This window comes from Mauremys reevesii, linkage group 24 (genome assembly GCF_016161935.1).
Source record: "Mauremys reevesii isolate NIE-2019 linkage group 24, ASM1616193v1, whole genome shotgun sequence".
Classification (NCBI taxonomy): Eukaryota; Metazoa; Chordata; order Testudines; family Geoemydidae; genus Mauremys; species Mauremys reevesii.
Genome location: NC_052646.1, coordinates 15,838,021 through 15,855,787, shown reverse-complemented (window position 1 = coordinate 15,855,787; position 17,767 = coordinate 15,838,021). Strand labels below are relative to the sequence as shown.

Genomic DNA, 17,767 nt, shown 5'->3' with positions numbered 1-17,767 from the left:
GTAAAGTCTATCTTTATAGTTAATACATTTGTTTGTTCTGCCTGAAGCTGTGTGTTTGGTTTGAAGTGTGTCACATACTCCCTGTGGGGGCTTACGCCCCTTGTTACCAGGCAGCACGGCCTAACGGCCAGAGTCCATAGAGGCAGCCTGGGTTGCAGGGCAGAGTCTATAGAAGCAGCCCTTCTTACAGGGCAGTAGGACCTTACTACTGGCTCAGCGGGGCGGAAGGGGGATCCTACCAAAACACACTGAGGTTCACCAGGGCCAGGTTCCAGTCCATCACCCCCCAGTCACTGCCTACTGGCTTGGGAGTTGGGGTCTCCCACAAATCCCACGGTTCTCCGCAGCTCTCCGGGTCCATCGCCTCCCCTGGTTCCTCCCGCAGTAGGGGTTTGTGCTGGCCTGTAGAAGCCGCCGATCCCAGCAGCTTCAAGAGTGAGGGCTGGTGCTCCACAGTTAGGTCCTTCCCCTGCAGCTGCCAGCCCAGAGTGAACTGAGTTCCCTCTTTTTATACTGCCAGAGCACTTGGAGCATGCCCAGTACAAACAGGGCGGGACTTCCTCTGTCAGAGCTACTGGTCTGACATCGCTGGGGCTAGTGCGGGGTGGGGCTGCCCCGTCACACTCCCCTTGGGATAACGAGCCTGGTACATATCCATTTATTTGATAAATTGACAAACTCATATAAGCTTGCAGCATCCAGTGGCCATAACTGGGCACTGCAAGACGGAGGTTCCTAGGGTTGTGTCTGGGACCGGAGATGTTGGCTAGTGTCATTCGGTTGCACACTCCAAGGAGCGGCTGACATGGCAGAGGCTGTGTGTGAACATCCCAGGAGTGGGGGGTCTCACAGCAGAGCAGGGTAAGGCCGGCTCCCAGAGTTAAGGTTGGAGTGACCTAGCAGATCACCAGTCCAGATAACACCACAGGGGAAGGTCCCAACACCTAGAGAAAAAACTACGGTTAACTCGGAGTTAAAGGTGAGACATGATCAGCAATTCCCAGGGGCAAAGGAGAGGGGAACAAGGGAGATTTCAAATCCCAAACTGGAGACAGGCAGGAAATTTCCGGGTCAAGTCAAAGATAGAAGAACCCAGCATGTGACAGCAGCAATTCCCAGCCCTAAGAGAGGTCTGGGCTGCAGCCGGGCTCCGCACCCGCTGGGGCCGAGCAGTGGGCGTGAGCTTGGTTCAGGGGTTTTCCCGGCTCCTAGAGGAGGGTGAACACAGGCCGTTTGGGGCGTCAGTGGTGGAGTCTCCTCAGGTTCAGGGTCCTGGCAGCGCAGAGGGGACCACGGCTCGCAGGGACCTCGGCCAGGCTCAGTTTGAATAGCCCCCCAGGCTGCTATAATCGTCTCCAGGACCGTCCAAGGGGCTGGCGATATCCCCGGAGCGCAGGATTCCTGCTGGGGACACAGAACAACACACGGTGGGAAAGAGGGGCTGAAGAGCAGCGATCACACCCCAGCTGGAGGTGTCTGTTACCAACAATCAGCCAGAAGATTAGTTTTAAATCAGAAAAATGCAGTAGCGGCACCTCTGGCTCCAATGTGTGTCTGCACCACAGGCTGCGGGGGTGTCAGTGCTAATGAGAACAAAGAGAACTAGACACGACCTAGAGAGATCAGGGGTGTCTAGGGGACACAGACCCATAAGGGAAAAGGGGGGTGACGCTTTCATGTACACACACAGAAGGTCGCTCTAGGAAGACTCACGTTATAAAAAGGGGGGGCCCAACCCCACCCGGGAGCTCAGACCAGATCCCTCTATTCGGTTAGGGTGCAGGGCTGGGAGCCAAGACTCCTGGGTTCTACCCGTGGCTCTGGGTGGGGAGTGGAGTCTAGTGGTTAGAGCTGCAGAAGAGCCCAGAACTCTAAGCCCACTTGTGTATGAGGGTCTCCGATTCACCCCGTGCCTCAGTTTCCCAGCTGCACAGCGGGAACCCAGACGCACGCCTGCTGTCAGGCTGTGCATTGCCGCAGGCCGGGCACGGCGCAGGCCAGAGTCAAAGGCCCCGGCTGCTCCTCACGTTTGATTCCCTGCTTGGGGGATGGGGACGAAGAGCCCTGGGAATGCCCCTCCCCCATTACTGAGCAGCACAGGGCACCAGAGCAGCTGTTTCCCCTGCTGGCTGCATGCCCCCACCCCGCCCCCCGCAGCACAGCGCCCGCAGCGCTCCCACCCCAACCCCTGCAGCACAGCACCCCCAGTGCTCCCACCCCACCCCCTGCAGCACAGCGCCCCCTGCACTCCCACCCCACCCCCTGCAGCACAGCGCCCCAGCGCTCCCACCCCGTCCCCTGCAGCACAGCACCCCAGCGCTCCCACCCCACCCCCGCAGCACAGCGCCCCAGCGCTCCCACCCCACCCCTGCAGCCCCGCGCCCGCTGGCACCTCCATCCCGCCTTGCAGCCCAGTGCCCCTAGTGCCACCCTGGGGCATTGGGGCCAGCCCTAACGGCCAGGGCAGACGGCTATGACAAAGGCAGGGCCCTGCACCTGTATCCCCCTCCATGGTCCCTCTGCGACACCCACTTCAGTGTTTCTGGCTCCCCAGCCATGTTGGGCCAAGATCTGTGTCTCTCTCCCTCCTCCCCGGGATGATTCCCGGCTGCGCAGCTGCCTGCCGACTCTGGGAGATCCCCAGCCAGCCGGACGGCCTCCCCCAGTCAGCGGAACGGCCGCAGGTAAGTTGCCCCCCGGCTCTTCTTCGGCAACCAGCGGGAGCCTCGCGGTGCGAGCGTTACAGAGGAATCACCCCGAAGCCATCCGAGAACCGCCCTGTATGTTCCAAAGCGCCCCAGAGATCCCCCTTCCAGCTCCCCCCTCAGGCTGCAGGAGGGTCCGTCCTGCACGCCCCAGCACTGGGGTTTGCCCCCAAGATGAGCAGCACGTAAGGGTCTCAGGCCTTTGATCTCCAGGGGGAGGTGATCAGCCGACCAGCCCCCCTCTGCAGGGTGTCGCGTCCAAAGGCCGGGTTCATGCAGGAGCAGAGATGGGGAACTTGCCTTCCTGCCTCCCTCGGTAGCCCAAGGAAACCCGCTTCCCACGGCTTCTTCTTGGCACATTGTTCAGTCTATTGAGCTCCGGGTCTGACACCTGTGCCACCCCCCCCCCCCCCCCGAGATCTTAACCCCAGCCCTGCCTGCCAGGGGGAGCCCCCACCCTGCCGCACAGCGCCCCCTAGTGCCGCTCTGGGGCATCGGAGCCAGCCCTGCCTGCCAGGGAGAGCCCCCACCCTGCAGCACAGCGCCCCCTAGTGCCACTCTGGGGCATCGGAGCCAGCCCTGCCTGCCAGGGGGAGCCCCCACCCTGCAGCACAGCGCCCCCTAGTGCCACTCTGGGGCATCGGAGCCAGCCCTGCCTGCCAGGGGGAGCCCCCACCCTGCAGCACAGCGCCCCCTAGTGCCGCTCTGGGGCATCGGCGCCAGCCCTGCCTGCCAGGGAGAGCCCCCACCCTGCAGCACAGCGCCCCAAAGTGCCACGGAGAGTTAGAGACCCCCAGGAGCAGAGACCTATTGATGGGGGGGGGGGGGGAATTGACCAACCAGATGTGGGGAAATGGGGGACACACAGAGCTCCCCTCATCTGGTCAGAGCAGCCCCAGCTCCAGCTGGCTCTGGAATTGATGGTAGATCTGAGAACCGGCTGCGGGTACCACTGATGCCTTCCAGCCCCACCCACAACTCAGCTCTGCCCAGTGGGGAGGGGGCACAGACTGAGCCCCTGGCATGGGGGGAGCTGGTATGGGGGAGGCAGGAATGGGGGACTCGGAGGACCCCTGGCCTGGGGGTTAGAGTGGGGGGCCCTGGTGCAGACGGGAAATGGGGGCGTCGAGAGCCCCTGCTAAGGGGAAAGAGGTTTCACGGAGTCCCTGACCTAGAGGGGGTGGGAGGGGGGCACACACGGAGCTGCGGGGGATGGGGGGAGCTCTGCCAACACCCGCTATGAAGTGCGCTGCCCCCTGGTAGAATGTTTCTCCTGAGCCCCACGGTTCTCCGCCCCAGTGCACCCCAAGGGGCTGGCTTAGCCTGGGAGCACAGGAGGGCGGGGACCATCTCTCAGTGTGTCTGGGGGGCACTTGGCACAACGGGGCTGCACTGAGCTGGGAAAAGAACCCAGGAGTCCTGGCTCCCAGCCTCCCCCACTCCCTCCGGCAGGGGAAGGTGCAATTACCTTATAGCGCGTCCTGCAGCCACTTCTCCGGCAGCCGATCTGGCCGGGGGGAGCTGAGCAATCAGTCTGGCGGCTTTGGAAGGCAAAAGGAGAAGTGGCACCGGGTGGAGTGAGGAGGGGGTGAGATTTCTGTGGGTCCCCCTGCGGTGAGCTGGGGGGGGCGGGCCCCAGAGCACATTGAAGGGAGGCTCCAAACTTCCCCCTTTCGCTGCAGGTGCAGGGGGTTGTTCAGCAGCGTCTGAGTCCTTCACTTTCCTCCCTCTGGCTCAGCAGGGCCGGGCACGATCCGGGCATGGAGGGGAGATGGGCAGGGAGCAGGGTGGGGGAGGGGCTCTCCCCTGGCAGGCAGGACTGGCCCCAATGCCCCAGCCCGGCACTAGGGGGCGCTGGGCCACAGGGGAATAGGAAGGTCACTAATTGCTCAGATCTCAGCCCAGACCTGCGCTCAGCCTGGGGCACAGACACTAGGGGGCGATGGTGCCCTGGGCACGGGAGTGGGTGGAACGGACAATCCTACCTGGAACCTCAGCCCCGTTCCATGCAGAGGGGCCTTCCCTGGCCCCGCGTCCACGTCCACCCCCCCGTGGGCACAGACAGAATTACAGCGAGGGGCGGCCTGGCCTGGGCTGCGGGTTCCTGAGCACTGCGGGGCTGCGGGCTGGGCCCAGGCCAGCGCATAAACTAAAATCATTGGCTGCCCCCTGCATTCCCCCCAGTGTCTCCCCTCAACCATCCCAAACCACCATCCGTCAGCACCTGCATTTCCCCCATCTCCCACCAGCACCCCACAAATCACCCCAATGTCTCAGCAGCCCCGCGGCCCTGTGTTCTCCCAAGTGTCTCCCACCAGCCCCCCAAACTATCAGCCTCTGCCCCCCCCAAATAACCCATAGGGTCTCCTGCCAAACCACTGGTCCCAACCCCCCAAATTATCCCAAGTGTCTCCCATCATCCCCCTATTTCCCCATGTGTCTCCCCAGCCCCCCGCAAATCACCCACCCCCTGCACCAGCCCCATCCCTGTTCCCAACCACACAGCCCAGCTCATACCCACTGCGGCCTCCTCGGCTCCTGCCTGCCTCTGGCCCCTCACGAGCAGTTAACAAACCCCCACGTTAACAAGGACGAGGAGCAGGATGGCAACCACAACGGTGACAGCTCGTCTGCGCTGGGCGATGGCGTCTGGCTATGGGATCGGCTGCATAACCAGGTATTTTACACCTAGGGCTTGTCGTAAAAAAAATTTCCTAACCAGAAGGGAGTATAGCTTGGATACTGGCTCGATGGGGGCCATGTATGCAAGGCTCATCCCTTGGTGGTGCAATGCAACCACCTCTGGGGAGGGGTGCGTGGCTGTTTGACAGCTCACAGCAATGCAGAGGATGGTTTCAGGGCAGGATCGGAGGAAGGTTCCTGTGTGGAGCTGACACATGTGGGGAGAGTCAGGGAGGGGGATGGGAACAAACTGTTGGGGTGCATCAGGGACCCCAGCAGGTTGTCCTGACCCCTTGGGAGAGAGCCATGTGGGGGAAGGGTATCACAGGCACAAGGGGCAGGGGCAGGGTTCAGTGTCTCAGCTGGGAACAGCAAAGCCCCATAAGCAGAGATCAGCCCTGATGGCGAGGGGAGAGCCCCCTACGGAGCCCCCCTCCTTTCAGCACAGCCCCCACTAGCGCCACCCTGGGGCATCGGGGCCAGCCCTGACTGCGAGGGGAGAGCGCCCCCTGCGTAGCCCCCCTGGCCCGTCCTGCAGCTCCGCACCCCCTAGCGCTTCCTCTGCTGCTTCCTCTCTGATAACTGGATTGTTTATCAGGTCCCGTCTCTGTGCGTATCTGTGACCACAGCCTGGGCAGAGCCAGTGTCTGATGTTACCCAACTGCTCTGAGAACGTCTCTCTGGGTAATGGGGCAATTGTCGGTCTTCACAGACATGGTCAGCTCCCAGACTGCTGCCTGGGCAACACAGTATGGGGAGGAGGGGAGGAGCCCTCAGTGGTGAAGGAACAGGTTAAAGACTATTTAGAAGAGCTGGACATGCACAAGTCAATGGGTCCAGATCTAATGCATCCAAGGATGCTGAGGCAATTTGCTGATGCGATTGCAGAGTCATTGGCCATTATCTTTGAAAACTCGTGGTGATCACGGGAGGTCCCGGATGATTGGAAAAAGGCAAATTTAGTGCCTATCTTTAAAAAAACGGAAGAAGGAGAACCCAGGGAACAGCCTCACCTCAGTCCCTGGAAAAATCATGGAGCAATTCCTCAAGGAAACCATTTTGAAGCATTTGGAAGAGAGGAAGGTGATCAGGAGCAGTCAACATGGATTCATCAAGGACAAGTCATACCTGATTGGATAACTGGCTGTGTGGATATGGGAAAGTGTGGATGGAAAGCTGGCTAGATTGTCGGGCTCAGCAGGTAGTGATCAATGGCTCCATGTCTAGTTGGCAGCCGATATCAAGCAGAGTGCCCCAAGGGTCGGTCCTGGGGCTGGTTTTTTCAACACCTTTATCAATGACTATGGGATGGATTGCACCCTCAGCAAGTTCACAGATTACACTGGGGGAGAGGTAGATACACTGGAGGGTAGGGATAGTGACCTAGACAAATTGGAGGATTGGGCCAAAAGAAATCTGATGAGGTTCAACAAGGACAAGCGCAGAGTCCTGCACTTAGGACAGAAGAATCCCATGCACCGCTACAGGGGACTGACTGGCTAAGCGGCAGTTCTGCAGAAAATGACCTGGGGGTTACAGTGGATGAGAAGCTGCATATGAGTCAGCAATGTGCCCTTGTTGCCAAGAAGGCTAAAGGCATATTGGGCTGCATTCGTAGGACCGTTGCCAGCAGATTGAGGGAAGTGTTTATTCCCCTCTATTTTGAGTTACGACAACAGCTTTAGGGGTGTGGACCAGACCTGGGTCTGTGTTGCAGCAGGCTAGAGTGTCTGGCTTAACAAGGCAGGGTCCTGGACTCCCAGGCTGGCAGGGAAAGCAGGCTCCGAGGTAAATCCAGCACCTCAGGTGACAGTCCCAAGGGTGTATCTGTGACCAAACCCATCAGTTACCTTCCCCTGAGCTCACAATAAAAGCATTTAGGTAAAAGGTGGCAGTGTTACGGTATAGGTGGTTACACACAGACAACTGCTTAGAGTCAAACAACAGACCAACATTGTTACAAACTGGATAGATTCTATCTCCACCTTTGTTGCTGAGAGGAGCTGGTTTTTCAGGATGAGACAGTTCCTGTTGTGCCTTTATTCTCTTGAGTTGGAGCTTAAGTCTGTCCACTTTTGCCTTAGCTTCTAGTTCTTGCAATCGACTATCTGCCATTCTCTGTTCATGTTCAAACCCAGGCGTTCTCTCTCAGCAGCTTCTCCTTCCATATCAGCTATTTTTTGCTTTTGTTCAAGTCCTAGCCGCTGATTTCTCACTGCAGGCATTTTCACTGGCTCTGCTTCCTTATCCCTGGCAATTAATAGATTTTTCACTTCCCTCTCTGTAAGCACAATTCTTCCAGGCTTTTCTGTCGGGATCTTGATCAGGGGTCACTCACTGTAACTGATTTTTAACCCTTAAACTCTCCAATATCAAAATTAAATTTTAACAAGCATGTGGTTCCGATCTAAAACCCAAATATCACATTCAGGGCTAGGATGACCAGACAGCAAGTGTGAAAAATCAGGAGAGGAGGTTGGGGGTAATAGGAGCCTATATAAGAAAAAGCGTCCAAAATCAGGACTGTCGCTATAAAATCAGGACATCTGCTCACCCTATTCAGCGTGTACCAGCAGAACTGGGACCTCAATCTTGCGACTCAAACTTCCCCTGATGAACTCTAAGCAGCTCTGAGATGACGGAATCAGGACCCAAGGGTCTTTTATACAATCTCACGTTTTCTTGGACAAGGTGTCCAGCCCTGGTATGAGGCCGTATCCCCAGGGCTTCCTCCCTGGAGACACCATCTTCCTGGAGCCTCCCCAGGCTCAGTCCTTACTCAGCGTCACAGTGTGAGAGGGAGCCCGGGTGTGAAGGAGCAGGGAGCGGGTGGATTTGACCTGGGAATGTGGCAGGGGGTTACAATGGGGATGGGGAACTTCCCTTGAAGGAAGATCCCTGAGCTGTAACCTGAGCCAGGAGGGCGGTTGGGAGAAGTGACACCTTCTGGCCTGGAGACTGGACAAAGGAGAGGAGGAGCTGGGGGGAGGGTTGGGGAGCTGCTGGAAGAGATTTTAGTTTCAGTTTTGTGCTGGGTGGCAGAACGCAGGGAACCCCACGGCTGGGGTCTAAGCTCCCTGCCCCCCAGAAGGACTTGACTGAGGGGTCCTGGTTGTACCTTCAAGCTCTGTTGTAGCCTGTGTTCCTATTGTCCAATAAACCTTCAGTTTTACCGGCTGGCTGAGAGTCACGGTGAATAGCAGGAAGTGGGGGTGCAGAGCCCTGACTCCCCCACACTCCGTGACACAGGTTGGTTAGCCACAGGGCTCAGCAGTGCCCCAGATCCAGGTTGTACCCCAGGGAACCTGTCACAGTGGCTGGGAGTCGGAACTCCTGGGTTCTATCCCCAACTAGCAGAGGGGGGTGGGGTCTAGTGGGTTGGAGCAGTGGGGCTGAGAGTCAGGACTCCTCAGTTCTATTCTTGCTTTTGCCCCTGGGGGATGGGGACCCTCCTCTCACTCCAAAGGCTCAGCGGCTCCTCAGAGGTTTTGAGATCCCAGCTGGCCAGCACTAGAACAGGGCCAAGCCTCATCCCTTCACCAGGGTCTCTCAGAGCACAGGGGTCGTGGGCCTTCTAAATATGACCCAGCAGCCCCATTTCATAGATTCATAGACTCTAGGGCTGGAAGGGACCTCGAGAGGTCATCGAGTCCAGTCCCCTGCCCTCATGGCAGGACCAAATACTGTCTAGACCATCCCGGATAGACATTTCTCTAACCTGCTCTTAAATATCTCCAGACATGGAGATTCCACCACCTCCCTAGGCAATTTATTCCAGTGTTTAACCACCCTGACAGTTAGGAACTTTTTCCTAATGTCCAACCTAAACCTCCTTTGCAGCAGTTTAAGCCCATTGCTTCTTGGCCTGTGGCTGGGGAGTCTCTGAGGCTGGACGGGGGGTTAAAAGGAACAGGCACCACCACACACACCCCCCATGTAACCAGCGCTGGGGCTGAGCTTTCGCAATTTCCAGAGAGAGGGGAAGTTTCTCTGCTGCAGACAGACAACAAAGTGAAAGGCTCCCAGGGAAAAATGGTGCGTGGAGCCAGAACCCCCAAGTCCTGACACGCAGCCCCCTGCTCTAACCACTAGACCCCATACCCCTCCCCCAGCTGGGGATAAAAACCAGAAGTCTTGATTCTCAGTCATTGTAACCACTAGATCCTATTGCTATCAAACCAGGAAGTGTGTTCGTAGCCTTTAAAGGCAACATACGATCTCGGTTCCCTTCCCTCCCCTGAGCCACCAGCCACTCACAGTGCCTGGGGCTATTGCCACACATGTAGATAAATATGATTCCTCGATACCTGCCCCCAACCTCCCTGCTCTCCCGTTAGTGTCAGCAGTGGGATCAGACCGGAGTCCCAGCTGCTAACTCAGGCCCAGGGCCCAGGTAAGACCCACTTCTCCTTGTTTTGGGGCAAAAAGTCAGATTTGGGGAGAATGATTCTTCGCATCTCTAAATCACTGAGAGGAGATTAAACGGTGAGAGTTTCTTATGGGAGGGGCCCCAGCTGAGATCTGGGTCCTTTCGTTCCAGGCACTGCCCAGACACAGACAGAGACAGTCCCTGCCCCATAGAAATTACAATTAAAATAGACAATAGGTGGGAGAGAAAACTGAGGCACTGGGAGGAGCGGTGACTGACCCGCTATTGTATGGTGGGTCCATGACAGATCTAGGAGTAGAACGTTCTCAGAGCGGTCGGGTAACATCAGACACTGGCTCTGCCCAGGCTGTGGTCACAGATACACACACAGATGGGACCCAATAAACAATCCAGCTATCGGAGAGGAAGCAGCAGAGGAAGCGCTGGGGGTGCGGAGCTGCAGGATGGGCCGGGGGGCTCTGTAGGGGGCTCTCCCCTCGCAGTCAGGGCTGATCTCTGCTTCTGGGGCTTTGCTGTTCCCATCTGAGACACTGAACCCTGCCCCTGCCCCTTGGGCCTGTGATACCCTTCCCCACCTGGCTCTATCCCAAGGGGTCAGAATGCCCCCCTGGGATCCCTGCCGCACCCCAAATTGATTTGTTCCATTTCACCTCCCTGACTCTCCCTGCACGTCAGCTCCACATAGGAACAGTCCTTCGGTCCTGCCCTGAACCTGCCCTCTGCATTGCTGTGAGCTGCCAAACAGCCACGCGCCCCTCTCTAGAGGTGGCTGCATTTCACCCCTGAGGCCATGAGCTCTGCACACATGGCCCACAAAGCACATGGGGATAAAAATGCAAGCAATCCTTGCTCCGTCGGGCCAATCTCTGGGCTTTACTCCCTTCTGGTTAGGAAATGCTTTTACAAAGGGCTCTAGGTGTAAAATCCCTGGTCACGCAGCAGATCCCGTGGCCGGACGCCATCGCCCGGCGCAGACGAGCTGTCCCCCAGAAATGCTGCAGGTGACTCATTCCCGGCCCCTGTCCCCCCCAGGCCGGCTGAGCGCTCTGTGCTGGACGGAGATGGCTTTGGTGCTGGTCGCTGCCTTTTGCCTGCTGAGCGGTGAGTAATTCACACAGACGCGACGCGCTGCCGCCCAGGGGGCCGGTGGGGACCGTTTCCCAGCCCTGGGAGTGCGTCTACACTGCCAGGAGGGGGCTCCGAACCGGATTCCAGCACAGGGACGTCCCAGCCACTCGCGCCAGCGGCTCCAGTTCAAGCCTAGGGGGCGTCTGGCCTTGACCAGGAATTAAAGATTAATCTGTAATTAAAGACTGTCATGTGATCAAACCTTTAGGACTTTGTCCAATCAAAGTTGGTCACCCAGCCTGACCCCTTGCCAGTGGGGCTCCTCCTGCAGTCAGGGCCTCTGGCCCAAGGGTCAGAGTCCCAGCTATGGAGGGGGGGCTGAATAGAGAGGGGATGAAGTGTTCACTGAGGGGGGATATGGGGGGCTGAGTTGAGGGGTGCACTGAGGGGGCTGGACTGAAGGGGGTGGCCAGGAGAGCTGAGCTGAGTGGATTAAAGCCCCTGGTTTGGGGGCTGAGCTGATGCTGGCCTCTCCCGGTGGGATCTGTGCGGCAGCCCAGCCTGCGGGGCCGGTTCCCCAACTCGCTGGGGCCGGGCGCCGGTCTGACCCCCGATTCCTGTCCCCGGCAGGTGCCTACGGCCAGGAGTGGAAAGTGACACTCGCACCAGGGCCCGTTGAAGGATGGGCCGGCTCCTGCGTGACCATCCCCTGCTCCTTCACCTACCCCGCAGGACAGACAGTCAGTGCCGTGAACTGGACACGGGAAGGGGGTCAAACCGTGTATCACTCGGACGAGGCTCGTGTCCATGCTGCCTTCAAGGGGCGCGTCCGCTACCTGGGGGACCTGCAGCACAACTGCTCCCTGCATCTGGAGGGGCTGCGCCCCAGCGATTGGGGCACCTACCGCTTCCGGTTTGAGACAGTCGGCGATGTCAAGAATGACAGCTGGACGACTTACCCAGGACAGCGACTCCGTGTCTTTGGTAATCAGGTTCCGTCCAGCAGCCCCAGTTCAACACAGGGACCTTGGATAACCTCAGATAGGACACTACACACGAGTGCGCAGACACAGAGCAGGACTCGTCCCCTCCAGCAGGGGGCAGCAGGGACACCCCCCCCCTTTCTGCCTTGCTCTGAAATCCAAGTGGTTAGAGCTGGGAGCCAGGACTCCTGGGTTCTCTCCCCAGCTCTAGGGGAAGGGGGTTGTAGTGGTTAGAGCAGGGGGGACTTGTGGGTCAGACTCCTGGGCTGTGTTGTCAGACCCGTGTCCCCGTCACTCTGTCTAACCCTTGGCCTGTGCTGAAGAGCCGCTGAGACTGACCCTGCAGCCAGCGTAATGCAGCAGGTGTGAGGGGCTCTCGGGGGGAGCCCGATAGTGGGACTGGGACCCTTCAGGACCCCCCAGCTGAACAGCGGGAGCAGGTAAAATGTGCTGTGTTGGGGGCGGGTTCAGTTTGGCAAAAAACCCAGGCTGTGGGAATTGGCTGGAAAACACTAAATCTCATAAATGTATCAACAGTCGCCTACTGGGGAAACTGCAAAATATTTTGCGTGAGCTTCTCTTTCCTCTCCATGTTTCTCTCCCTCGCTCCAAATCTGGGGAAATGCACCGGCCCAAGGCAGGTCAGAGACGCGTTCTGTGATAACAGGAGTTACAGTGTGTTTGTACCTGGCTCAAGCAAGATTTGTTTTCTTCTTTTAGTGGTAAAAATTGGGTCTGAATTCCGTTGGTATCGATCATATCTTCACCCACCGGTTTCGGTCGGTCAGTTGGTTGGTTTTTAGCAGCGTGGGGGAATCTGTCTCTCTTGCGGGATTTGCAGGATCGAAGGTTTTTGTGGCTGGGAGGGGATGAAAATGCAAAAACCAAAGCCGGGCACTTGAATAACAGGAACGGGACAGAATTCAAAACAGTCCCGCTTAGGGCTCTGGTCTGAGGCCCGATGTGTGGTGCCCCCCACAGGCGGCTGCCCCCCTCCGGGCAGACCTAGCACTCCCCGTGTCTCAGGCCAACTTTTGCTGCTCTCCCCCATTGCCAGGAGCCCTCATTGCCCCGGGCAGCCGAGCTCCCAGGCTGGGCCGTGCCCGCCCCCTGGGGGCTGCTCCCCGCTCTGCAGCCAGGCCGCGGCCCCTGGGAGGTGCCAGCCCCAGGGCCCAGCAGGGTTCAATGGCTCCTCACCCCTCCTCTCCTCACAGCCCATCGGTGCCAGCCCTCCCTGGGGCACCGACTGGAACCGGGACCCTCCCTCACCTGCTCTGTGGGGGCCACCTGTCCCCATCGCCCCTCCTGGTACGACCGAGATGGCGCGTGGCCGAGCCCAGAGCAAACCCTGGACAGGGCTGTGACAAACGAGCTGCGAATATCCCCGTCCCAGCTGGACCTCGGTGCGGCGCTGAGATGCCAGGTGGATGGATACAGGGATGAGTGTGACTCTGCCCAATCCCAGCGCCTGGGGACAGGTGAGCTCTGCTGCTAGACATGGCATGGGTAGAGCAGGGGGGCTGGGAGCCAGGATGCCTGGGTTCTATCCCTAGCAGGGGAGCGGGGACTAGTGGTTAGAGCGGGGGAGCAGGGAATCGGGATTCTCTTCTCAGGGGCGGCGAGTTATATGGGCCCGTGGGGCCCAGGCCCCACCAATAATCCAGGAGCTGGGCTCAGCCCCACTAATGTTTGGGCCCCAGACCCTGTGCTGGGGGTCCCCGCGTTCCAACACCTGGCCAGAGCTCTCACTCACCGCAGCGGCAGCTCCCGGGAGGGGCCTCAGGAGCGACTGGACTCCCAGCCCATTGGCCGGGAACCCCAGCCAATGGGAGCTGCCGGGGGCGGTGCCGGAGCTGCCTGGCCGCGCCTCCACAGCAGGGAGGGGGAGCGAGCCACAGGCAGCGGCTGAGCCCTGAGCAGAGCAGCAGCAGGGTCTGTGCCTGTCAGACAGACTCAGCCGGTGAGCTGTGGGGGCAGCCAGACACACATAGCCGGGGAGGGGGGGTTGGTGGGGACAAACAGACACAGCCAGGGGGTTGGGGGTCAGACACACACAGTGGGGGACAGCCAGACACAGCTGGGGGTTGTGGGACAGACAGACACAAGGACACAGCCAGGGGGGTTGTGAGGACAGACAGACGGACACAGCCGGGGGAGTTGTGGGGACAGACAGATGGAGCCGTGGGTGGGGAAAGGAGCAGCAATGGGCACCCCGGGGCTGGTATAAAATACACAGGATGGGGGGGGCTTCCTGAGGGGACTATAGCAACACCCCCCCGCAGAGCAGACCCAGGTTGCAGCTGGCTCCGCCCATCACAGCCCCCTGCCCCACAGAGACCCACACAATCCTCTGCCCCCTCGAGAGACTCCCAATGACCCCTGTGCCCCTGTCACTCCTCTCCAAAGAGCCCTCCCCTTTGTGCCAGCCCACTCCCCTCCCCCACTGCCTCCCCACCTCCCAAGCTCCCTACAATCTCCCCCTTTGCCTTCCGCCCCCCAGCCCAGCCCATTCCATTGGCCGAGAGGCTCCCAGTCTAGTAGCTAGCAGGGCCCATGGGAGCTGCACCTGAGGCAGGGTGCCTGCCTGCAGATGCAGACCTGCCTGGCTGTGCCTCCACAGCACAGGGAGGGGGAGCCACAGGTGAGCAAGCCCTGGTCATCATCATCATCACAGGCCCAGTAATTCTCTGGATATTTAATTTCACTGAGGCAAAATGTGTGCAATTTTATGGGTTGAATGATTGAATGACATAATACCCACCTGCCTGCATTGTCCATCACTAAGTCCAGTAATTTTGTCAAGTGTTTGTTGCACAACATGGTGGTGCCTACCCCTACCTTGTGCTTCAGGGGGTGATGGGGTCAGGGCAGCCTGTTATAGAACTACCTGATTAGTAATTGGATATGTTGGCTGGCATCTTTTTTAGTAATTGGATATGTTTGCTCCCCCTGATGTTAGAACCTGGCTACACCACTGGGGAGGGGAGCTTCCTAGACCTGTGCAGCTGGGGCTTAGGTGAATTTTGTGATACTGTGCTCCTTCCCAGCTACCACCCTGCAGTCCCCACTCCTGCACCATGCTGGGCAAGGGGCAGCCCCATCCCCAGTGAGGCTATGGTGAGGGGTGGCAGCAGGGGAGGCCATACGTGATGGCAACCTCCCCCCTCGGTACCCACCATAGGGGAGCAGAGTGGGCTTTCTGGACCTGAGAGGGACCCTAGGAGCATGTGCAGTGAACTGCGGGGGAGAGGAGGGGTCCCTCCCCTGGAGCTTGCTGCTGCCAGGGAGGGTGGAGGGGAATCCTCTTTGGCCCTAGCCCTGGGGCAGCCTGTCTGCACCCCAAGTTCCTTATCCCCAGCCCTGCCCCAGAGTCCTCACCTGACCGGAAAAACACGCAACTTAAATTTGGTGGTCAGTTTAGAGTATCATAGAATATCAGGGTTGGAAGGGGCCTCAGGAGGTCATAAGGTCCAACCTCATGCTCAAAGCAGGACCAATTCCCAACTAAATCATCCCAGCCAGAGCTTTGTCAAGCCGGGCTTAAAAACCTCTAAGGAAGGAGATTCCACCACCTCCCTAGGTAACCCATTCCAGTGTTTCACCACCCTCCTAGTGAAAAAGTTTCTTTTAATATCCAACCTAAACCTCCCCCACTGCAACTTGAGATCATTACTCCTTGTTCTGTCCTCTGCTACCACTGAGAACAGTCTAGATCCATCCTCTTTGTAACCCCCTATCAGGTAGTTGAAAGCAGCTATCAAATCCTCCCTCATTCTTCTCTTCTGCAGACTAAACCATCCCAGTTCCCTCAGCCTCTCCTCAGAAGTCATGTGCTCCAGCCCCCTAATCATTTTTGTTGCCCTCCACTGGATTTTCCAATTTTTCCACATCCTTCTTGCAATGTGGGGCCCAAAACTGCACGTAGTACTCTAGATGAGGCCTCACCAATGTTGAATAGAGGAGAATGATCATGTCCCTCGATCTGCTGGCAATGCCCCTACTTATACAGCCCAAAATGATGTTAGCCTTCTTGACAAAGGCCAGAGGAGGGAGTGTTAGTGCCTGTGTGGACTTCTGAGAAGTGCATGGGGTGGAAGGAGATGCTGGGATGCTCTGGAACCACTCCTTCAAAGCCAGTCAGGACTCTGGGGGAGCCTCCTCTCTGAGCAGACTGTCTCCAGGGCAAGAAGCTTACACCTTCATGGGTCTGACCTCGGAGCATTCAGCCCTTCCACACCATGCACTTTCCGCAGTGAGTCCGCCCAGGTGGGGTCCTGGGGCAGCCAGAGGTCCCTGCACCCCAACTCGGCAGTCAGATGTGACTCTCAGCCAGACTGTAAAACAAAAGGTTTATTAGATGACGGGAACACAGTTTAAACAGAGCTTGTTGGTACAGAAAACAGAACCCCTCGGTCAGGTCCATCTTGCGGGGTGGGGAGCCCAGAACCAAGTTGTGAGTCTCTCCCCATTTCCCCAGCCAGCTCCAAACTGACACTCCCTCCTCTGGCCTCTGTGTCTCTTCCGGACAAGGAGGCCACCGGATCTCTTTGTCCCCAACACCTTCAGTTGGCATCTTGCAGGGGAAACTGAGGCACCCACACAGTATTCAGAGAAAATATTAAGAACATTCCCACTTCATCACAACAGGTACAACAAAATATAATACTGTATATTGAAGTAGGCAAGTGCTGCTTCTGACTTTCCACTTTTAATTGACCCTTGTAATCTTGTGGCGCTGACGCGTTGTAGCTTCATTTTATATCGGCTTACAGGGCGGGAGCGGGGGGGCACCACCATTTTGGGCCCCACCAAAAATTATACAAACCTGCCGCCTATGTCTCTTCTATCCCCAGTTCTTGGGTGCGGGTGTTGTAGAGGTTAAAGTGGGTGAGACTCAGTGCTAGGACTCCTGGGTTTTTTCGCAACTCTGGGAGGAGAGTGGGTCGGTGGGTGAGAGCAGCGGGGTCTGGAATCAGGATTCCTGGGTTCTATTCCATCAAAATCTGTCATCTGGCTCTAGCAACTATTCTTGCCCTGTGGGACTGGACGGGGAGGGTCCTGCCCCTTCGTTCAGTCCCGGGGCCCCGCTGATGAACTCTCACCCGACTTTCACCCTCAGTCGTCCCCAACGTGCGCAGGGTCGAGGTTCCGTGGCCGGCAGGGAAGGCAGCGCTGAGGGAAGGCGACGGTTTTACCCTGCGCTGCCAGGCTGCTGCCCTGCGGCCCGTCTCCAGGTACGTCTGGTCCCGCGGGGACGTGTGGCTGCCAGAAGCCGGGCAGGATTTTCGTGTTGACAAGGCAGCCGTCTCTGACGGAGGGAGCTACGCGTGCGGGGTCTGGGTCTCCGGCCCCGGCTGGGGGTGTCTGAGCCTCTCTGCGAGGGAATTGGTCGCAGTTCAACGTAAGCAGCGAGAGCTGGCGAGAGCCTCCTCCCTCGCAGCCCCCAATCCTCCCCACACGGCCTCCTGGAGCAGCCCCGCGTGCCCCCACCTCATCCCCCTGCTTCACCCCACCCACCTCATCCACCTGCTTCGCCCCACGCCATGAGTCCCAGCCTTATATTCCACCCCTGCCGCCTAATAAACAGGTTTGGTCAAACCCAGTGCTGCTCCTCTGGGCTCCCATGGCTGGGCCCAGCAGCAACAAACTCAGTTTGTGGCCCCCCCACACCTGCCCTGGGCTCCCCTCCCCCTCCAGGTCCCTGCCCCTCCCCCGACCGGACCGGGGGGCCCCTTCCACACTGAGCTGGGCCCTGTCCGCTCCCACCTTCCTGGGTGTCCAGCCGCCTCTGTGCCAGGCCCTGCCCCTCCCTCTGCCTTGTGTCCCCAGACCCCTCTGGGACAACCTCTGCCCCACCCCCCACAGCCCTCGAGCAAATATGGGCCATACCCCATAGCACCCCTCATCTACCCCAGGCCCCCAGCTTGCTCTGGGACAGA

General features: G+C 58.5%; 1 protein-coding gene across 2 annotated transcripts in view; it reads left to right on the top strand.

Moving 5' to 3' along the window:
• LOC120389976 (sialoadhesin-like) overlaps positions 1-17,767 on the top strand; it is a 52,452-nt gene that overhangs the window by 22,647 nt on the left and 12,038 nt on the right. Inside the window, exons 1-5 of one of the 2 annotated variants that reach the window (XM_039512151.1) lie at positions 9,605-9,780; positions 10,810-10,878; positions 11,476-11,829; positions 13,043-13,306; positions 16,948-17,229. In XM_039512151.1, coding sequence (XP_039368085.1) covers positions 10,839-10,878; positions 11,476-11,829; positions 13,043-13,306; positions 16,948-17,229 — 940 coding nt within the window. In that variant the 5' untranslated portion in view covers positions 9,605-9,780; positions 10,810-10,838. Of the gene's footprint in view, positions 1-9,604; positions 9,781-10,809; positions 10,879-11,475; positions 11,830-13,042; positions 13,307-16,947; positions 17,230-17,767 lie in introns of those variants that run through there. The other variant, XM_039512150.1, reaches the window with a different exon arrangement.